The following is a 20,815-nucleotide window of genomic DNA, read 5'->3' as shown; positions in this document are numbered from 1 at the left end:
TTTAGCGATCTAGGAGTCGGCTGCCGGCCTTACATAATATGTATGTGTACACAACTGACAAAGATTTAAGTTTATTACTGTTTTATATAGGTACTCAATTAAATGAGTAGCCTAGAATCAAAACTCACACTTTCCAATTATATCATTTGTGAGTTGGGATCAGAGCTGATCTGATCAGAGATCAGTATTTATCATGCTGTCATGTCGGATCTCGCACGAGAACAAAAAATAGTGGTTCTGCTTATTTGTGATTTTCTCACAACAATTTTTTGTAAAACGTGAGTTTTGATTCTAGCCTACTAAAACAACTATAATTGTCGTACAATCACTTTACTTATCGGTCATTACAAAAGACCTGTCCAGATAATCACAACATATCCACAAGAACAATAAAATCGAATGAACCTAGCTGACAACTTTGCTATAACTATCGATTTTATTCTAACTATTCAATTTCCATAAAAAAACCTAATTTACTTATTACATAGATACCTATATATTTTGTTTTATTTTATTTTCTGGGTGAAGACATATTATAATAAAAATATACATTAGAAATAATATTGCATACAATTAATTACTTACGTACAATGTTAGATTTTTATTCAATTTGTAGAAAAGCTTCTCGCTTTGCTGGTGCAATATCGGATCCGACATGGGTTTACGGACAAAACTGCCCAACAGAAATACATAAGTACTTATCTCTTTGTGAACATCCTGCATTCGGTAAATCGATTGACTATTGCAATTTTATGGCTATAATATACTCATTTTGATTTCTTAACCTAGTTATACATTTCATCACCTCAATACTCCAACTAGATACCTAACTATATTTTCACTGTTTTTGAGTGAGCTATTTATTGAATATGATTATACATTTCCTTATCTACTACAAAATGATATAACAATGTAAGTCAGAAGCTAATGGGGAATGTATTAATTTTGTGTTTGTAAATATTAGATAACTTTAAAACCATAAATTGCATTAAATAAATAAATTAATATATTTAGAATATTTTTTCATACAATTTATTATTCAATTTTTCCCAATTAGACAAGCACAATATTCCATTTTTATTTTAAATAATAATTATAGCCTATATTTATGTTAATCAAATAAAGTTTAAATTTCATTTTCCCAACAACGACTAAGTCAAAGTTATCCAGTTGTAGTATTGAGGTAACGATTTGTTTGTATGGTTGATAATTGAAACAGTGATTTTTTCAATATTATAATAAAATATACTTACACCGATCTCAATTAAGTAGGTACTTATATAATAATATATCAATGGCGTGAGGTGTCTTTTGAGATCGGGCATGCTACCATAAAACCATATAGGTTGCAATTATAATATATTGAGATATTTATAACATTTTTTCTCATGATTTTCCAATTTTGAAAGACATTGTTTCCAATGACTCGACGAAATATTTTAAAAACAAATTAATGTAGTGTTCCTGTCATTAGTGTTATTCCCACACCACACCGTATTTGATCTCACACGTGGCTGTACCGTACAACTAGTATGTCATTTAATTTATTTATGGTAGTAATCAAGGCATGCACCGCATCCATTGCAATTATGTACCGCACGCCACTGATACACATAATAAATATACATGTTGTTTTGTAAAAATGTGCAACATGGTCTCAATAATATTATTTTAATGTATCTACTTGGTATTGAATCCTTGCCTATCATGTGTGTATGAGTTAAGTGTAATTTAACATTCCAACAGGTAATTCTGCTATGTAGGTATAGATATAATATAATATCGAACATCTCAGAAGCATACCTCCTATCAGAAAATAAGGAATGCTACATTATTAAATCTCGTGACTTACTTATTGAATAAAAATATATTTAAATCAGAACTTAAGTCACACTTGTGCACGTATAGGTTCAGTGTTATAGGTATCCATCCATCTGTCTGACTAATATTTTACTGATAGTGTAAAAATTGGTTTATATTATCATCAAGGACCCAAGTGCTGTATTGAGGATTCGTGGTACGTTAGGGATCCAAGTCTGTCCAATCTGTCTTTGTCATACCTACCATATATTTTCACATCATGCGAATCATTATTTTTAATGGTCATATAAATTTAAATCCATATTATTTCGTTCCATTTAATGTTCACTTCATATTGTATGGTAGGTAATGTGTATTCGATAAAACTTTATATTGAAGTTTGCAATTGACCCGAAATTTTGAAGAATTTTATACATTTTTGAGGTGTTAAGTAATTCTTTCTTATACAATAAATAATGACAATTTTTACCGGTTGTACAAGCTTGTATTCCTAACACCTACCCCAGATTGTTTATGTTTGATATTTATATAAAACCTGGCCCCCTGACGGCTACGCTGTGATATGAGAATCCAAAGTAAAAAATATACATTCTTAAGTCACCCCTGTCAAATCCGATATCGCAACCACTGGCATGTGTACTTAGTCTAAGGCTTACTTTGATATCCTGCAGTCGACGACCAGAGCGCGACCATAGACAGCAGCCAGTGGAACATCTGCCCCTCGATCCTCCAGTAGACGTGCGGCTTCCATCTCTTCACGGGCGCCAGCAGCACCATCCAGACCACGTAGGCGGGGATGCAGTATACATTGTTCACTACCACAAACACAATCCGCGCTAACACCCTCAACAACTGCCCGACCGCGCTGAAAACGGACAAACCAAACGACCCGCAATGTAGTTTTGCATATCATCTCATTTCAATATGGCACGCATTACGCCAACTTTGCTTGCACACGGCGACACGAGGACCCCACCCCTTCACTTGGGTGTTTTACTATTGGCATTTATTCGTATTTCGACAATAATCTATTCGGACAATTTAAAAATAATAAAAATAAAAATAAATAAATTTAATTCATATTTCAAAGATATTCAAAGAGATAAGTTATCTTACAATAATTGTCTTTAGATACATAACTTCAAGTTAGTTTAGAATCGTTTTGAGATTTTAACGAAACAGATATTAACATAAATAATTCAAATATTGTAGGATTAACAAAAGAAAGCTGTTTTAAAGCCGTTATAATGGAGTTCTACCACTATATTCTAATCCAATTAATTAATCGATTAATCAGTAAAATAGTTAATTTTGAAAAACCTCCGAAACTTATGTGCCAATGAGAGAAAAAAATCAAAATAAAAGTTGAATCTAGTGATAATCGAACCCACATTAATAAATTCGGGTGATTGCTTTTATCCATTGAGCTATCGATCCCTCTACGACTGTGAATGATGAGAGTTCGAATACCACCCGATCTAATCGTCGTGCTAATATAATACGTATATGATTCTGAGGTTAATAAAAACTATGTATTTTTACCAAAATTAATCTTATATTCATAAACCCTGTGGGAATTCAGTATTCAGAATGATTTTTGTCGTAATACGTTTGTAACACTGCCCATAAACTGACTTAGGTGGTTTTAAAAAAATCGCTTATTTTGTTTCGGGTGGGTAAAGGTTACCACCACGACGTTTTGACTGCATCGATTGCTCACTTCCACAGTGGTATCGATAAAGATGTACCGATACATTCTTTCCGTTATCGCAACCATACCTACTCTTGCTTCGTTACTTTTTTAAAAATATGTTACGCTATTTGTTTCGTTTTTTTTTTGTAAATGCCAACTCAGCTGTTATCTTATACAAGTATCGTCCATTAGAAATAGAAAGATAACACTGCAGGTACAAAACATATTAAAATTATAAGAAAATAGTAATATGTAATACACGTTGGCACAGAATTACTAAAAAAATTACATTACGGACGTTAAACAGTGAGGGAATATGATAATTGAAAACTTATTTAATTTTAAACACAAATAATACATATCACTACTGCATAAGTACGCGACAATGGGACCAAATATTTACTAATAATTAATTTAGTTCAAAATTACTAGTTGACGAAGTGATATCTTTCACTATTGTGTTAAAGTTTAACATATAAAACTAACTATTTGTAATTAAGTAATACGTTTGAATTAATAAAATTATATACAATTCGAATGAAAACACTAATGATTAATAAATAGCAAAATGTAGTTTCCAAATATGTAATTCTTCATCTACATTTCAAATCGCTTGCAATGTGAACAACATTAACAAAAAAAAACATCGTGTCCAATATAATACTGTTTCGTTTTCTGAATTATTTATACCAGCAGAGTTGTATTAAACGCAAGGCCGTACAAGGCCTTCGCGAGTGCATGATACTAAATAAATCTCGAATTGTTACGTAACATCGAAATCGCAAGACGCCGTTTTTTACGATGAATAAATACTCACCGGATTCTGATTATTTAAAATATACTAAAGTCGTGATTTCGATTCGACGAGTGGAGGAAGAGAGATCTAATCGAAACAGCCGTTTCATTATTTCCGGCGACACGTTTTAACTAATTATCGTCAGAGATAAGTGTGCGTATTAAAAGATAATTAATTACTTCACACAAAAAATCGATGAGTTTTGTTCGACGGCTTAAGAACCTAAAAAAATTTCATCGACAGTTCACAAAATGTATAGTTTACAGTGCAAGTTTAGAATCGTAATAATTAATTCGACCCAGACAGGCCCCGTCATACAAGCTGAGCAAAGCGGTCTTCCAGAAATTGTAAAATTCATTGTAACCGACCATGCTCGGGTGAACTCGAGAGTTCCGCACGACGAGCACGGTTGACAATATTACTATTTGGGACAGCGATTAACCGGTGAGTTGCATGTACACAAAACAAGCATACAAGTGTGAATTTCATTTATTATAACAGTAACAAATAAGATGAATTCTCCATTAAAATAAATACAGCAAGAGTAAGTAAGTAGTGCGGTCCCGTTTTGGGGAGATAACCTCATTTCGCCGAGTGCAAGCAAGTGTGACCACAGTCACGTAGTTTTAAAATAGTATATAAACAATATAGACATGAAAGCCTTCAAGTGTGTGATGTGTTTGTTTAAAAAAATCGACCTGGACAGTAAATTTAAAGTTTAATATCGTCGATGATAACATTCGCAACAATTTGACTGATTTAACATAAAAGCATTAACGTACAAAATCTACACTTGGACAAAAAAATACTATACGAACTTGGGTTAGGATGTTCGAATGAGTGCAGTTCATAATGTCAATATAAAAATCGGTATAACAACAAAACTATTGGAATCGAATAAAGGTAAAACACAGTTGGGTGTTTTTTTAAGGGTAAATTATAAAATGTGTGTATACGCGACTTAATGCGAGCTGTAGACGGGAGGGAAACATTACCATCGACAATAACAATAATAATTATAAGTGCATCGAGATATATTATTATGATGTTGGCAATCTGCCGACCGAGCTGAAGTTAGTATTTTTTTTAATTAAATTAATAATGCGAAGGCTTTCATTGAAATGATGATCATGCGGAGATGATATGCGACGATAGCGTTTCGGTTAGGTTCGGTTTGAACGGGTCGGGAACGAGGCACGCCACGGTGTGTATCATAATATCAATTTACATGACATGTGTTGTTGTCGAATAACTGATTCGTTTCATTCATGTTGTGTGGGATTCAAGGGGGGTGGGTGGGTTGGTTGTGTTGGGTAAATTAAAAGGCGGCCATTATACAATTGACAATATTTATTAATGGAATTATATATTTTTCTCTTCGGTTATTCTGTATTAGGATGTGAGTACAAATTTAAAAATACTGTTAGTGCTCGCTTTGGAAAGCGGCGACTCGACGCGTCGACGCTCGCCCTTTCGAGGGCGGACCGACGGATCGACGATCGCGCCGTCGAGGGTCGGTCCGCCGTCCGGAGGGGCGGGCCGAGCCCCCAGCGCCGGGCGCGCGGGCTCACGTCGATTCTTCAGAATGTATTATTTTACTTGCACACACAATTACATTCAATTATTTATTTGTAAACATTTATTCTGATAAAAACACCAAATTCGTGTTGAGACTCAATTGTAAAAAAAATAATAATACATTTTCTTTAAAATCCCATAATACAAAATTGTAAATAGGCAAAAAGTATATAGAAAAAAACGAATGTGATAAAAGTATACAAGTTTATAGTATAAATTCACGACATTTATCCGTTAACACTAAAATATCTTTCACTCGTAAAGCATACATATAGAAATATACTCTGAACAGAATGAGTAAAGTACAGAAGAGTATATTATATTATCGTGTAAAAGACTAAACTCAATATCGGACCGACGCAACTTGATAAATTATTTAGGACTGTACACTATCTAGTATATACAACAATTTCCATTTCGTTCAGCCAGATATGTTTAATTAATTGGCAGTAAGCTAAAGGTACATCATAGGACGGATTCGCGGCGGCGGCGGCCTCGGCCACGGCCGCGCCGGAGGGAAATTCAATTGTCTATCTAGCGATACTCGTCTAAATTATTACATACCCTGATAATAGTTCCCGCTTTCTAGCTAGAGGCGTTCATTTTGTCCATTTCCCGCGGCTTCCCTCGGCGCGACCGCGCGGACGACTTCCGCCGCGAATTCGTCTTCACAACAGACATGATTCGTAATCGTAAACACAGAACGTTTAGGCCGTACGCCATACGCCGCTCGCACACTCGGCGCACACGCACACGTACACACCTATCGACTCACTTACATTTATATAAATATATACACATATATACTACATCGATTTAATATTACTAAAATTAAAACTTTTGTATCGTGACACCTCCAGACAAATTAAAATTAATTATTGCAATTTTAGTCGCGAAATGTAACATTGATCGTGAAATTAATAAAAACATGCGGTGGACGCCCGACGGTTGCCGGACGGCGGCAAGAGGAGGGGGTTTGAGGGGGGCGATACCGGAGGACGCGTCGTCTATGATTATCTTCACATGGCGTAGTCCGGCGACATGAGATTGTGCACCTGCTCCAGTTTGTAGGCCAGCCGCTGCTTCTGCGAGAACTCGTCCTCCTCCAGGGTGACGATGAGCTGCTCGGAATACTTGACGGCGTACGCGTACAGCTCGTGCAGCGCGCAGTTCGTGTTGAACTCTTTGGTGTGGAGGCGAGATTCCTCGGCGAGCATCGCGTTCATGTCCTGGTCTGAGATCGCCGTCATGAGCTTGATGTCCGAGTAGTACCTCTCCACCCACTCTTTATAAATAGGAATGTCTTTCGCGTACAGCAGTTTCGAACTGGGCGAGTCCTTGCCGAGGATGTGATCGGACGTGGAGCACGAGTCCATGAACGTTTGAGCAATAACCGACAGGCAAGAATCTACGGTGTTCGACTTGTGAATGTCGAAAACGAAGTTCGGGTTTTTGATAAGGTTAACCCAGAAACGCAGGGGGAGGCTGTTACTTTTCCAGGTGTGGACGACTTCCGGGTCGGAGATGGCGTGCAGCAGCGCCTGATCGTCGAGGAAGTCGAACATGTACTTGATAGCGAGGGGGAGCGCCGAGCCTCGGTGAGCGGTACTGAATATGGTCTCGAAGAGGTCATCCACGAACTTTTGCAGGGTGCCTTTGGTGGCCAACAATCGCGTGAGATATATCTCTGAAACCATTTTATTGCCTCTCTCCCCTTCTTTGTGCGCGTCGCTGTCGTGATGCTTCACGAGGTGCCAGAACTTGAAGCCGCTGTTGTGTTCATATTTGAGCGGACTCGCGGGAGGACTCGCCGAACTGAATTTGCTTCTATTCAGCGTCTCGTACATGTGCGACTTTTCATTTTTCTCCGAAAGCATCGCTAGATTGTAAATTGAGCTCTGCTTCGACACTAAGTTCAAGCAGCCTCCGTCCGGCACTCTATAGTGATGGAGGGTATTGAGTTTCTTCCACTCGCCCTCCGACTTGGTGGTGGTGTCTTCGTCGTAAAGGATCAGTCTTCCGCATGCGCCGGTCCTCCATTCGAGGTCGAGGTCATCCTTGTTAGGCCTCTGGGAGTAGGGCGTCGCTCTATAAATAGTATCCAGACATTTCTCTTTGACTTGACTGATGGTATCGCAATCGAGAACTTTCACTTGAACATTTTCAGTGTTAGACTCCAAGCCGCTGACGAAAACCGTCTGCTGCGATATCGAGACGTACACCGACATGGCCTTGAAGTCTATGGACTGTCTGATGAGCTTCTCTTCGCTGAGGGAGTACCTCGCCTCGGAAGTGATCGCGTCGACCGGACCTTTGTCGACCTGACCTTTCATAGAGCGAAAGAGCATGTAGAGAGGCTCTCCTGCGCACTCTCTCAAAAACTTATACAGTAAAAAGGTGAACCAAGCGCTGAGCATTTTTTCAGCGACGCTTTCCGTCCTGCGCAGTAGCAATTTGGGATGACTCTTGCCCTCCATACACTTCTCGATCAGTTCTGCAAGTAATGTCTTCAGGACGTCGGTGCAATACTCCATTTTACTCTGGAGAGTGACCATAATTAATGACGCCACGTTGACCCTATCCCTCATAGAAAAATATCTATTGCTCTCTAACGTTCTGATAAAAAGTAGCAAAAACGTCTTATTCATAATGAGCTGGCCGAACATTCGTAAGCCTTTGTCTTTTCTTAAAAGCTCCGGTCTCTCCCATTGGAGGACCACGTGATCATCAATATTAGGAAATAATATTTTCATGGCGTAGGTGCGATAGTCCAAGAAGGGAATGCCTCCTGTGACGTCACCCGTGAGATCTGTCATTTCCGTTTGCAATTCGGCGAAAGCCTCTTTACATTCCGCAGCCACTCTCAATTCCAGGATATCCATCTGTTCTTGCATATTTTTCAGAACTCTTATACTTTCAGTGGACTTTCGTCGATACATAATAAGGAAAACGACAAATATGAAGAGCAAGACCACAATGCTGGCGATGACACCAGATATGACAGGCTTTGTGAACGTTCCTTGGAAACCAGCCGGAGAGGAATATGAGAGTTTTCCAATTTCGTACCGTAAAGTGTGACCGACTTTGACTACCACATCAGGAATCTCTTCATCAACCAGCACCAGATCTTCTTCGGTGGGAGGCCGGCAGGTCAACTGATGTCGAGACAGAGATGTGACATTACAGAAACTGTTCCCGATCATAACTTCCACGTCTGTTTCTTTGCAAGCTCTATCCAAATTCTGGCCGTTGATGGTTAGGTATTCTGATTTATAATACTTGACATCTTCATCAAATTTATCATAAAGCGGGTCAGGGTACAGTAAGAATGGACCGTAATTTTTCTTAGAAGACAAATTTCTAACCGTCTGCACATCGTCCATATTGAAGCCGTATTCAAGTTTGAGAGGTTTTTCAGAATCCAGATCCCGTCCGTCGATTTCAATAGCCGGAGAGTCACAGACCATGGTGGTGTCCGTGTGAGTAATACAGTATCCTATAAATATTTGGTTATCATGATAGACATACATCTGCGGCATTTGGATGGAATTCAAGTTTCTACCGACCACTTGTATTTTTATACCCCCGGACGGGATTCCTTTAGGCATTCTGCTTTGACTGACGACCCCCGAGTCAGCATATTCAATCACTGGATCTTCAACGTATTCAAACTTCTCCTTTTCATATTTTCTATCCCCTTTGTCAAATTTCATTCTCAATTCTCCCATTCCTAGATTGATAGAATGGCTGGTACGGCAAACGGCTTCATTATCGACAGTGCTAAGTATAACACACGGCATCTCATTAATAAAAGCTTGAATGTTACTGCCGGCATTCAGATATTTCCCTGTAATTTTGAGCTGAGTTCCACCTGACTTAGGTCCAAACTTGGGACTTATAGATTCAATGGATGGATTTACAAAGGAAAAATGACGCTTAGATTCACCTCTATAATCCTCAACCCTGACAATCACGGGTCCGTCTCGAGGCTCCAAAGTACCCGGGCCATCAACGGTGCAAACTATCTGTTTGGTTTTCACATACAACTGTTCAATAGGTTGGCAGCTGACACCGGCAATAGTGACTCCATTGTAAATATCAGTAATATTGCGGCCTAAATTTATACCATCGATAGTAATATTAGTTCCACCTTCGTAAGGACCTAGTTGAGGTCTGAAGGAATGTATTTCAGGATTTGGGCATGTAGTACTTCTATTCAACCAAACGCTTATACCTCTGTCACACTGTTCTTTGACCTCACACCTATCCGAGCTTTGACACCAACCGCATCCATATTTCTCAGCTAAAGCCAGACAGATACCGCAGTTATCAGCCATCTCTTTGCATCTGAATATCAACACGTGGATGTTATCAGGGTTATCAAGAGGTTTAGATCCACCCCATATGACTGCGAATGAAGCTGTAATATTAGGTGCTTTTGACACGTATGTGAACTCCATTGGATCACAGTAAATTATATCCCCCAGTAACTGGGCATTCACGCTGGTCACGCGTCCCTCGATGTTGAATTGGCAAACAAATCTCGTCTGAACAATGAACTGGCCAATGATATGAACTTTGACTCGTATTGACTTTTTGACCCCAGACGGCACCAGTATTTCATCTGAACCTCCGGCTGTTGCGTTAATTGTGGGACAAAATCCCGGACCTGAGCGATAACTGGGTCCGATTCTGCTGACTCCAGTAACAAGAATGTCATTTCTGCAATTTTCTGCGGTATCATGAGTGCATCGATGGCCATCCACGCACCAATCGCAGGGGAACAGAGAACTCACGCACTGCGTGCAAGAGCTGTACGTGTTACAGTCGAAGAATGTGAAATTCGTCGCAACAAAGTCAGGCCCGGACGTCATTCGCACAGCTAACTTCGATGTGAAATGATGTTGACCGACGGGAATGGACGGCAAGAGATCAGTCCTGGGCGTTGTGCAGTTGACTCCGTACTGCTTGCGCACGGCTTTGGTAATCAATGTCTTATCTAGCGCCGAGAAAGCGCACAGAAATTGACCAGAGAGCGTCGGAAGGTTCTCTATAAGCAGCTCTAGCGTTCTGGATGTGGTCCTTTGAAGTTGGTTCGGGTTCACTTGGGTTATGGTCGTACACCGTCCGCTCCTGTACGATATCCAATATAATGCGTCTTTGGCGGCATCCTGACAGTTTGAACGCAGACTGCATTTGTTCTCTAGCGAACACCAGCCGCAGTACGGGTCTTTAGCGCCCAGGCACGTCAGACAAGTGGTGTAAATACTACATTCTTGCACTTTCACTTTTGACACCTTCTTTTCAGTCATTACATATAAATGCATCAGTTGAGAGTCAAAGTGCAGATCTTTATTCACCGGAGAACCTTTGTCTACAGTTATGTCACCATATTCAAAAGCAGAAGTGGCACTCTCCACAACGACTTTCTTGAGGTGACCTTGAACCGTTCCCACAAAAACGACAGTATAGTCCCCCGTAGAAGTAGCCGCGACAGCGGTGAGCTGAGTATTAAACAGCAGGACGGGAACGGCCTCCACGGGAAACTCCCCTCCTAGAGGAGTGTTGACATCCAATCCACAGAAATCTTCCCCGATCGTCTGAAGCTTCGTGCTGACACACGGATGACTGGGCGACACGAAATCCAGGCCCCTGCTCGCATTCCCGCTAAAGCACGTTTTAATGTTTTGCATAAACTTCCGTCGGATAGATTTGAGCGAATACACGCAGAGTCCTGAGAGCTCCGAAGGAGTATTGGTAGACATGGCTTCACTTTGACTGAAGACAGCGAAGAGAACATCGTCCTGGGCAGTGATGCCGAGCTCTCCGGCCAAAATTGAACCGGCCTTGCCGACGTACGCCGCCTGAACAAGATTATAACCAAAGTTTTTACCGCCTTCACCCGTGCACGCGATGGGTATTTCCGTGTAAGAATAATAATTCTCATCGTCGTGGCACACTCGAACGAGTTTACTGAAGTAAGCGCTGTTGCCCATACTTTTGAGTTGGGTTGTCAAAAAATAACTGAAACCCTCAGAACTGAAGCCGTAGATGTACACTATGTGGTATCGCTCCCGGGAAAGGGAATTGACAAACATGCGGGTGCCAGTAGTGACAGCCGTCTTGGCGATGGCGAACATCTTCTCCTCGTCGAGGGAGCGGCTACTGACAGCCGGCACCTCCGACCGGTACGGGGAGTTCCCGGTGTATGTGACCCCCACATACATGACCTGGGTGACGGGAGGATTGGGAGGCCCCGGGGCGATGAACGCGACGGTGGACGCGGTGGCATTATTGGCTACCACGGCCTCGCGCACGTCTTTCACATCCGATATGTTATGCAGGTGTCTGACCGAGCAGACCCCTTGGGAAACGGACCCGCACGAAATGAGTCTGGTCGTGGTGTAGTCTATCACCAGCGCCTTGTTCACATTGTCCGTAGGCTTTCGCACCGCACTCGTAGGACAGTCCTGCACGGAGCACTCGGACGAGTCATTCTTTGGACCCGTCACGATGATCACGGCCAAGTCCAAGTCCGGCGACAACTGATACAGTTTATTGACGGCGCCGATGAAGATCCTCCCCGTGTTCTTGTCCACGACGAGGTGGTTGAAGAGCGACGCTTCGGCGGACTGGTCGAACGTCTTGACGATGTCGGAGGAGGAGGAGGCGGCGGCGGTGACGGCGGCGCGCCACACCAGGGCGGCGGCCAGCGCCAGCAGCAGACGGGCCCCTCCGCCCCTTCCGACCGGCGAGCTGCCCTTCAGCACCATCCCTCGGCCCGCCCTTATCCAACATGTGGAGATCACATCTACTCGGAGCGCGCTCTTAAACTGATTATTCTGCGGGGACACTTTCGGGCGTCTCGCGGTCGGAAATTCTTCTCGGGCATCTGCAAATTGTGATTGAGCAAACTCAGAAACCGCCTGCTGATGTTGGCGTGGGATTACATTCAAATCTGACTATGGCTGTATCGCGCGGCGACACTTGACAGTGACTTCGCATTCAGTCGTCCGTCCCGCCGAGAGGCGACCGACCGGACTCCGCGGCGAAAGAATCTGACTCTGATTGCGAACCATCAAATAATGATAATATTCAAGAGACGGACACGGCATCCTGGACCCGGTCAATATTCATCGGATGGCGATGAAAGCCTTTGCATTATCGAAAAGAAAAAAGTTTCAAAATGATGAATTGTAATTTCACTCGAGTACTGATCGGCATGCACTAAATGTGACAGTTAAACGGTGGCAAGTAGATATCGAAATTGCGGGAGCGCTCGATCGCGACAGCTCGACGGAACGACCAAAACTGAATGAGAATGAACTGATCGTAAACAAAAGCGGTGATGGAATGTGAGAAAGACTCGACTTACCCGCTGACAGCCATCTTTACGACGGACAGACAGATGAATGGCGATTACGGCGAACCGATAGCGTCGCAGTGGCAGTCATTCAAGCACCGGCCCCGCCGATCGCTGATATAGATATCTCAGCCCGAGAGTCCACTTCTATCGAGACGATCATAAAATAATCATCAATCTATTCCACGATTCTGAAGGACCAAATATCATATTGCGCTCGAATGCTTCTTTTCAATTTCCGAAGTCTGATGTTTCTTTCTCTCCTGGGTAAATCGAAATATCCGTCGGCCGGTTATCTGCTATTCCTGATATCAATAATTCAGAATTCCATATCTGCAATTCCAAAAACCACGTTTAACTTTAGAATTTCATTCAAAAAATCTGAGAAATCAATACACGTTTATTCATAGTATGAAGGCTCTGTGTGCATCAATATACTAATGTTTATACGTTTGCATAAAGACTTGTCGATACATTTCGACTGAAGATTATTATTTTTTTCGACATTTAAATCAACCAGACTGTCGATATATCGCACATAAATGAAACAGTCTACAGATCAAATTCAATAAGTCACCGTCGAACCGAGAGCAGACATATTTTAAGTGAGGTAGCTAGAGGGTACGCGAGTTCAAGCCATCAGCCATTTACCGAGATAGCGCATATGTTTGAAAACTGTCTCCGAATATCCGAATTATAACGTTATTTGTCATTTAAACCGAGCCATTACTCGCAATCGTCGATGAAATATTGAATTCAAACGAAAGCCTAGGTAAATTAGAAGTAAGCCTCACCCTCTGTAACATTTCATGCTTTCACTGGAACTACACATCTCGCTACATCAGTCGAAGCGAATCCAAAATGACTTTTTACACTAAAATATCACTTTTCTTTACACACAATTGGCTTTTTCACACTCTTTATCAACTTCTTTTAACGTTAAAACCAAACTGTAACGAAAATTTCACATATTTCCACTGATAATTCAATAAAACTCGCAGAGCTGGCCCGACATACACCACAGGAAAGCGAATTTTGTCAGTAACAATGTTCGGGTATATTCGTGAAATGAGATCACATATATTTATATAGGCGTGACTTGAGCCGAACATTGCCGATGTTAGCAGGCACTAGTTCAAATTTTGAACTATAGAGGACCACAGTAATCGAAATAAAAAATAAAATTATGTCCGATAATATTAGAATATAAACATTTTCATATTATATTATACGCAATTTGATTAGCTAGGTAGCATGCCATATTTTCATTAATTTATTTTATATTTTATTAAGCGTTAGTTTATCATAGAAAACTAATAAAGTTCAATTTTATATTTATCAATAAACTTTGAATATAAGTATTTAACTTATAAAGCTGCTTTAAAGTACCGTGCAGTACATTTCCATGACCGATATTATTTTTTATTGTATATTTGAGCAATTATTTACAGTTTAAAACTAAAATAGTACTTCGCTCTTTTACAAAGTTATACCCACATTGCCATCTATCAATCAAAAATATACATATTAGTCGATATTACAGTTAGCTACTTTGTTCATAGTGAACGTAATAAAAAGAGAATTGTCTATGAATGAGATATTGTTTTTTGGTGCGGTCAACAATTTCATTGGATTGGATCAATCTTTATAATGTCATTTATTTAAATTATCTTGTCTTTTTTTCCGCGATTAAATTTCTATTTGATAGAAAATTATATCCAAAACCAGAGTTTTCATTTCTAAAAAAATAAGAATCATTTATATCGCTCAGCGTTCCCACTTCCCAACAGCAAGTAGCAACACTTGAATTTGAATGTCTTATTTTGCGGTGGTGAATATCTGATCTGATTTGATACCTTTTATTTCTTTTATAATTCAATAATTGCATAATGGCTCTTCCAATCTTTCGTCTCTCCCGCGGGTGTGCAGCTTTATTTCTACGAACCGCATCCAAAAGTCTCCACCCCTCTGAAATAAGATGTCTCACTACAAGTAATGTTATGGCAAAGGTAACTTTTTCATTGCATAATACTTCTACTATCAAGATAACCACTGAAAGTAAATAAATATACGTCGTTTTAAGAAGTAATATAAATATACCTTCATTAATCCCGTATGCCTTTTCGAATTTGGGTTAGAACCATTAATATTCCAGGCATATATGGGTATAAAAAACATAGGTTAGGGTGTACTCATCGAACTGTCAAAAGCGTTCGAAATTTAATTGTTATTAAAAGTAAAGTAGCTATGGTGAAATTGATCTTTAAAGATACAGTATGTACTCCATATAAAAATAACCAGAAAAAGAGCCTGTAATTCACGTTTAATCATGTAGAGATCACAATGAACGTATTATACCACACCAGTGTATGCAATATAGGACAATATATCATTATCAATAATAAACACTATTATTTCGAGCTATCGATGACAGAACCAATTGAGTCAATGACGGTCGCCGGAATTTATCCATCGCCATTTTCTAATTGAGATCTCAAACGTGACGGGGCTCAACTATATAACGGGGCCAAAATAATCTCGCTTCAGTGTTTTAACACAATCTACTGAAGAAACCTAGAAACAAACCATAACCTGTGGCACAAAGCCCAATTCAAGCACTGGAACGATGCGCCGTGGGTAATGTTTTTGTTTAGACACTGAATCAAGATTATTTATGGAAAAATCCACCTTCTGCCATCAGCCATTGTTGCGCTTGCTTCTGTCACCGTCTTTAGTTTTCATGATATACAATAATTGTATTATAATTTTTAATTTTCTTACATTGTATGAATTGGTATTGCATACGTTTATTTAGATTTTTACATTACGGGCCGTTTTTTATGTATTTGACGATATGGAAATCTATATATTATCTTTACCAATTATTGTTTTCGCTGCCACATGTCTCTAATCCTTATACGTTAAGTGTCTCTATAGTCTGCAGGCTTACAGATTTTTTTATTTGAGAGAACAGCAAAAAATATAAGTCAGTTGATTTAATGTTTTTAGTGTTGGTAACAACGGTGGTCGTGCGGCTTAAGCGTCGGACTATAGTGTCGTGGGTCCCAGGTTCGAATCCTGGGTCTGGCAAATACACAATATTGTTTTTCAATTTGTGTATGAGTCACACCAAAGTTTGAGAGTATGGACCTAATAGGTTGAGCAAGTGGCTGACATCCATTGCTCGTAAAAACAAAATCTGTTAATATAAACGTCCACTCTGTGAAGGCCCATATGATCTTATTAGGATCGGACATGGTTAAAAAAAAAACAATATTAAAAATTAGTATCTGGCAATCAAATTATAGCAAATTGGTTGTGGAAGTTATCCTATAGCTATCAATGATGGGCAACAGGTCGATTGTTAAGCGATTAGCGCAAGCTCAGTCAATTGCGACAGGTATTTGTAATTATACATTTTTACATATTTGTATGTTCTGTGATATGTTTCTAAAGGTCTAATTATGCCAGAAGACTCGGTAGGCCTAACCAGATTCAACGATCGTCATGAACAATAATTGTTGATATCAATTACATGGAACGATTCAGATACAGATTTGGCAGTTGATTATTTGGTTCATAATATTGGCTCGGTTGCTAGTGTTCACAATAATAAGGTAACCAACATATCTATCGGTCAGCTTGGTAGCAACTCTAAACAGTCTTCTCTTATTATGTTGTTACTTTAAATACCAATTAATTGGAGATGACATTTAGACAAGTAACAAGTGTCTGATTGTATTTACTAAGATATTAATATATTCGTCATATATTAATGTTGGTTAAAATAATGAATAAAGTCGGGCACCCTTCATTTTATGTAAAGTTAATATTTGTGTTATGTCAAACGCAAGACAGGACATGCCAGTCCGGCCACACTCGGAAGCTCAAGACTAATCAGATATTTTCGTACATTCTCGGTAATCTTCGATACGATCATGCCCAAAAAATAGGAATGGTTCCAATTTAATCACGACTCCTGGGAACAACTCAAAACTGACATTTCACGATCGGGGCACGGTCCGCCTTGAGAATTTGCCTATATAATTTAAGCTTAATAGATCGACAGATTTCAAATGGGTATCTATATTTAATTTTTTTTATTGAAAATTGTAACAAAAAATAAGATACGAGGGTGGGTCAATAATTCCTTAGAAAAAAGCATTAAAACAGTTTTTATTTTTGTATTTTTTTTTATTTCTCAACATAATCTCCTTGGAGCTCAATACACTTGGTTAGACGTTTCTCAATTTTTTTTAAACCGTCAGAAAAATAAGTTTTCGGAAGGTCCTCAAAATAAGCATTTGTCCGATCGATGACTTCTTCATTTGAAAAAAAACGTTGTCCACTTAGCCATTTTTTTAAGTTTGGGAAAAGGAAAAAGTCACTGGGGGCTAAATCTGGCGAATATGGTGGGTGGTCGACCAATTCGAACTTCAATTCTTCAATTTTAGCCATTGATCGTAAACATGTGTGAACACGGGCATTGTCCTGATGAAAGAGGATTTTTTTCCTGTTTAAATGAGGCCGTTTTTCTTCAATTTTGTTTTTTAGCTGGTCCAATAAAGATGCATAATAATCCCCTGTTATTGTTTTTCCTTTTTCCAAATAGTCAACGAAAATAATTCCACGTGCATCCCAAAATACAGTAGCCATAACCTTACCAGCTGATTTTACGGTTTTCGCCTTCTTTGGACATGGTTCGCCTTTCGCAATCCACTGCTTTGACTGTTCTTTCGTCTCGGGAGTATAGTGGTGTATCCATGTTTCATCTACAGTCACAAAGCGACGAAAAAATTCATCCGGATTGCGTTGCATGAGCGACAACAGGGCTTTAGAGGCCACCACCCTATTGCGTTTATTGTCGACTGTGAGCAAACGCGGCACCCATCTTGCAGAAATTTTTTTCATGCCCAATTTGTCATGTAAAATAGAAATGACGCTACCTTTTGAGATCCCTGTAACCTCAATTATCTCACTCAACTTTAATCTTCGGTCACTTAACACCATATCGTGGATTTTATTGATCATTTCTGGTGTAGTCACCTCTACAGGACGTCCTGAGCGTGGTTCATCCTTTGTTGATGTACGACCACGTTTAAATTCATTTAACCAGTTATAAATAGTTGCAAGTGAAGGAGCAGATATGCCGTGAACTAAATCCAACTCATTTTTTATTTCCTTTGCTGTTAACCCTTTTATATTAAAATGTTTAATATCAGCTCTAAACTCAATTTTCTCCATTTTTGTAAACAAGCAAATTTTTTTTTTAAATGTACGAGAAACACACAACAACCCGACCAATCTGATTGAAACTTCGCAGCATACTAAATCGGTAGTACCGCTGCATGAAAACAAACCGCTTACAGTACTAGTCGCGCCACCTGTCGGCTTTTCTAAGGACTTATTGACCCACCCTCGTAATAATTAGTAACATGATTAGATGTCTTAATCTTTTATAAAATTGTTATTCATTATTGGTGAATTATCTGCAATAAAAAATCTTTGATCATTTCCATTCCTTCACACTTATTGCAATCTTAAATTACCTGAAAAAATTGGTAACCCCAGCATGCGGATGCGGCGGAGACAGGCCCAATGTCGCCTCTTCACTCTCATCGTAATGAGAGGCTGCTTGGTTTGCTGTCTTATCTCCTATTTACTGTTAAAGTCATACCACCGCACACCCAGTATCCATCCCAAACATATGTTCTCGAACCTCAGTTTACGATTGCTCTGAGCCTTCGTAAGGTGCCATGATTCGCTACGAATCTACATATTATGATGGAAAAGTACTTCTAAATAAAAATATAAAACATAAAAATGAAGGTTAATGGACATTGCCTCAAAAATTATTGCTGTACAAAATTGTACCACCGCCTATTAAAACAATGTCAGCCACCTTCCGTCAGCCAATCTTCTATTTCTCATTTGTTACCCGGACCGGTTTGCTAGAGCTGCAATGAGATTTTTCAATTCAATTTCATTGAAAATGTGAAGCCAATCTCTTCTACTTTTCCCATGAATCTCTTATATTATTATAATAAGTCTGGGGATACTGTAATTTTGTATCCTCATAATATAACCATTGTACGAGTTTATGAGTTTTGATACCATGGTTAACTTTTTGTGCTTTTCCAGTTATTTAAAAATAACACATAATAGGTGAGTATGTATGCTCAAGTTGGAATTATGGGATACTAAGAACAAAAGCATTTCTTGTTCGCATACGGTTACTTATGAATTATAGGTATTGATTACTAAGCTATAATATACCTAATTCAACTGAACTCCTACCATGTAAATGTCTAAAATGTTAATATGAACATCTTGTGGTATATAAATGCCGAAGAATGCTTGTAAACAGTTTACCATCTCGATTTATCTTAATCCTGCTTCATCAGTTTCTGAATGGTCAGATGCTTGCTGGAACAGATAACCAAATGTCAAATCTCAAACTATTTCCGCTTTGCTTACTGCGCATCTGTAACCCTTCAGAAAGTAGTTGTCAAGTGGTTGGAAAACGTTTACTGGAACATACCTAATACAGTGTTCTGTTATTTCTTTGTGAAAATAGACTATATTAAATCGTAATCATTAGCCTCCACATGCCTCCCTTAGCTCCTTTTTATCTGCTCGGTTCCTATTTTTTCACTGCCACATACTTTGTGTGGCCGTTTAGTAGCCTATTAGTATAACCTTATTTATCCAGCCCATTGACATTTCATTAGTTTGGTGATATCTATCGTATCGCCTTCTCTTGTCTGCTTCCTTATCTGTTAGTTGATTTTATGCTAATTTCGTGTAATATGCACCTTTCCATTCCACATTGTTGTAAAATTAAATTATATCATATCTACTTAATCTGTTAAAATTATTTGGATTAAGTACTGTTATTTTGTTTTATTTTAACAAATATTTGATAATATCAATATTTCTTTCTTAGTCAACTCTAGTAACTCTGAGAATATGTCTGCAAGACCTTTCCATTATAGTTTGACTTGACGTTTGGGATTGGTTGGATTTCCTTTTGTTCAATTTAATTATAATCTTCTTATTGTGCCATCCCCTAGCGGAGGTCGGCCACCATCAAGGCGATCTTATCTTTGTCGCCTGCTACCCGGAACAGTTCGGTGGAGCTGCACTCGTACCAATCACGGAGGTTCTTAAGCCACGAAATGCGGCGCCGTCCTCTGCTACGCTTCCCATTGATCTTTCCTTGAATGACAAGTTGGGGAATGCTGTATTTTTGTCCTCTCATAATGTGGCCAAGGTATTGTAGTTTCCTGGTTTTGATACTACGTACAACTTCTCAGTCCTTCCCCATTCGATTGAGAACTTCAACATTTGTCACCCGGTCAGTCCAAGGAATTTTGAGAATGCGTCTATACAGCCACATCTCGAAAGCTTCAAGTCTCCGTGACATCTCTTGGTTTAGCGTCCATACTTCCATACCATAGAAAAGAATTGAGAGCACATAACAACGTACCATACGCAGTCTCAGACCTAGGTTAAGATCTCGATTGCTAAGGAGGCGTCTCATTTTGAGAAAGGCGCTCCGTGC

At 39.4% G+C, this 20,815-nt stretch overlaps 4 protein-coding genes across 4 annotated transcripts in view; 2 read left to right on the top strand and 2 right to left on the bottom strand.

Annotated features, from left to right (window-relative positions):
• LOC147070580 (acyl-CoA:lysophosphatidylglycerol acyltransferase 1-like) overlaps positions 1-14,300 on the bottom strand; it is a 767,070-nt gene extending 752,770 nt beyond the window's left edge. The window contains exons 1-3 of the mRNA XM_085949106.1: positions 14,046-14,300; positions 13,264-13,584; positions 2,478-2,686 (exon numbers count right to left, since the gene is read on the bottom strand). Of these exons, the coding sequence (XP_085805232.1) occupies positions 2,478-2,686; positions 13,264-13,277 (223 nt within the window). The 5' untranslated portion in view covers positions 13,278-13,584; positions 14,046-14,300. The remainder of the gene's footprint in view (positions 1-2,477; positions 2,687-13,263; positions 13,585-14,045) is intronic.
• Positions 1-20,815, top strand: part of LOC147070576 (uncharacterized) — a 221,352-nt gene that overhangs the window by 136,027 nt on the left and 64,510 nt on the right. The window lies entirely within an intron of this gene.
• On the bottom strand, positions 5,643-14,300 carry PlexA (plexin A). The gene is made up of 3 exons (XM_085949104.1): positions 14,046-14,300; positions 13,264-13,584; positions 5,643-12,780 (listed from the first exon to the last, which is right to left on the bottom strand). Exon 3 carries the CDS (start codon positions 12,659-12,661, stop codon positions 6,908-6,910), a length of 5,754 nt encoding a protein of 1,917 aa, XP_085805230.1. The 5' UTR covers positions 12,662-12,780; positions 13,264-13,584; positions 14,046-14,300; the 3' UTR covers positions 5,643-6,907.
• LOC147070578 (fumarate hydratase, mitochondrial-like) overlaps positions 15,045-20,815 on the top strand; it is a 29,213-nt gene continuing 23,442 nt past the window's right edge. The window contains exon 1 of the mRNA XM_085948884.1: positions 15,045-15,260. Within this exon, the coding sequence (XP_085805010.1) occupies positions 15,141-15,260 (120 nt within the window). The 5' untranslated portion in view covers positions 15,045-15,140. The remainder of the gene's footprint in view (positions 15,261-20,815) is intronic.

The sequence above is a fragment of the Rhyacophila brunnea genome, unplaced genomic scaffold (assembly GCF_057557595.1).
Source record: "Rhyacophila brunnea isolate RB1 unplaced genomic scaffold, BYU_Rbru_1.0 scaffold_21, whole genome shotgun sequence".
In the NCBI taxonomy this organism is placed as follows: domain Eukaryota; kingdom Metazoa; phylum Arthropoda; class Insecta; order Trichoptera; family Rhyacophilidae; genus Rhyacophila; species Rhyacophila brunnea.
The sequence above is the reverse complement of the archived record's forward strand: the minus strand, read 5'-3'. Positions and strand labels throughout refer to the sequence as shown.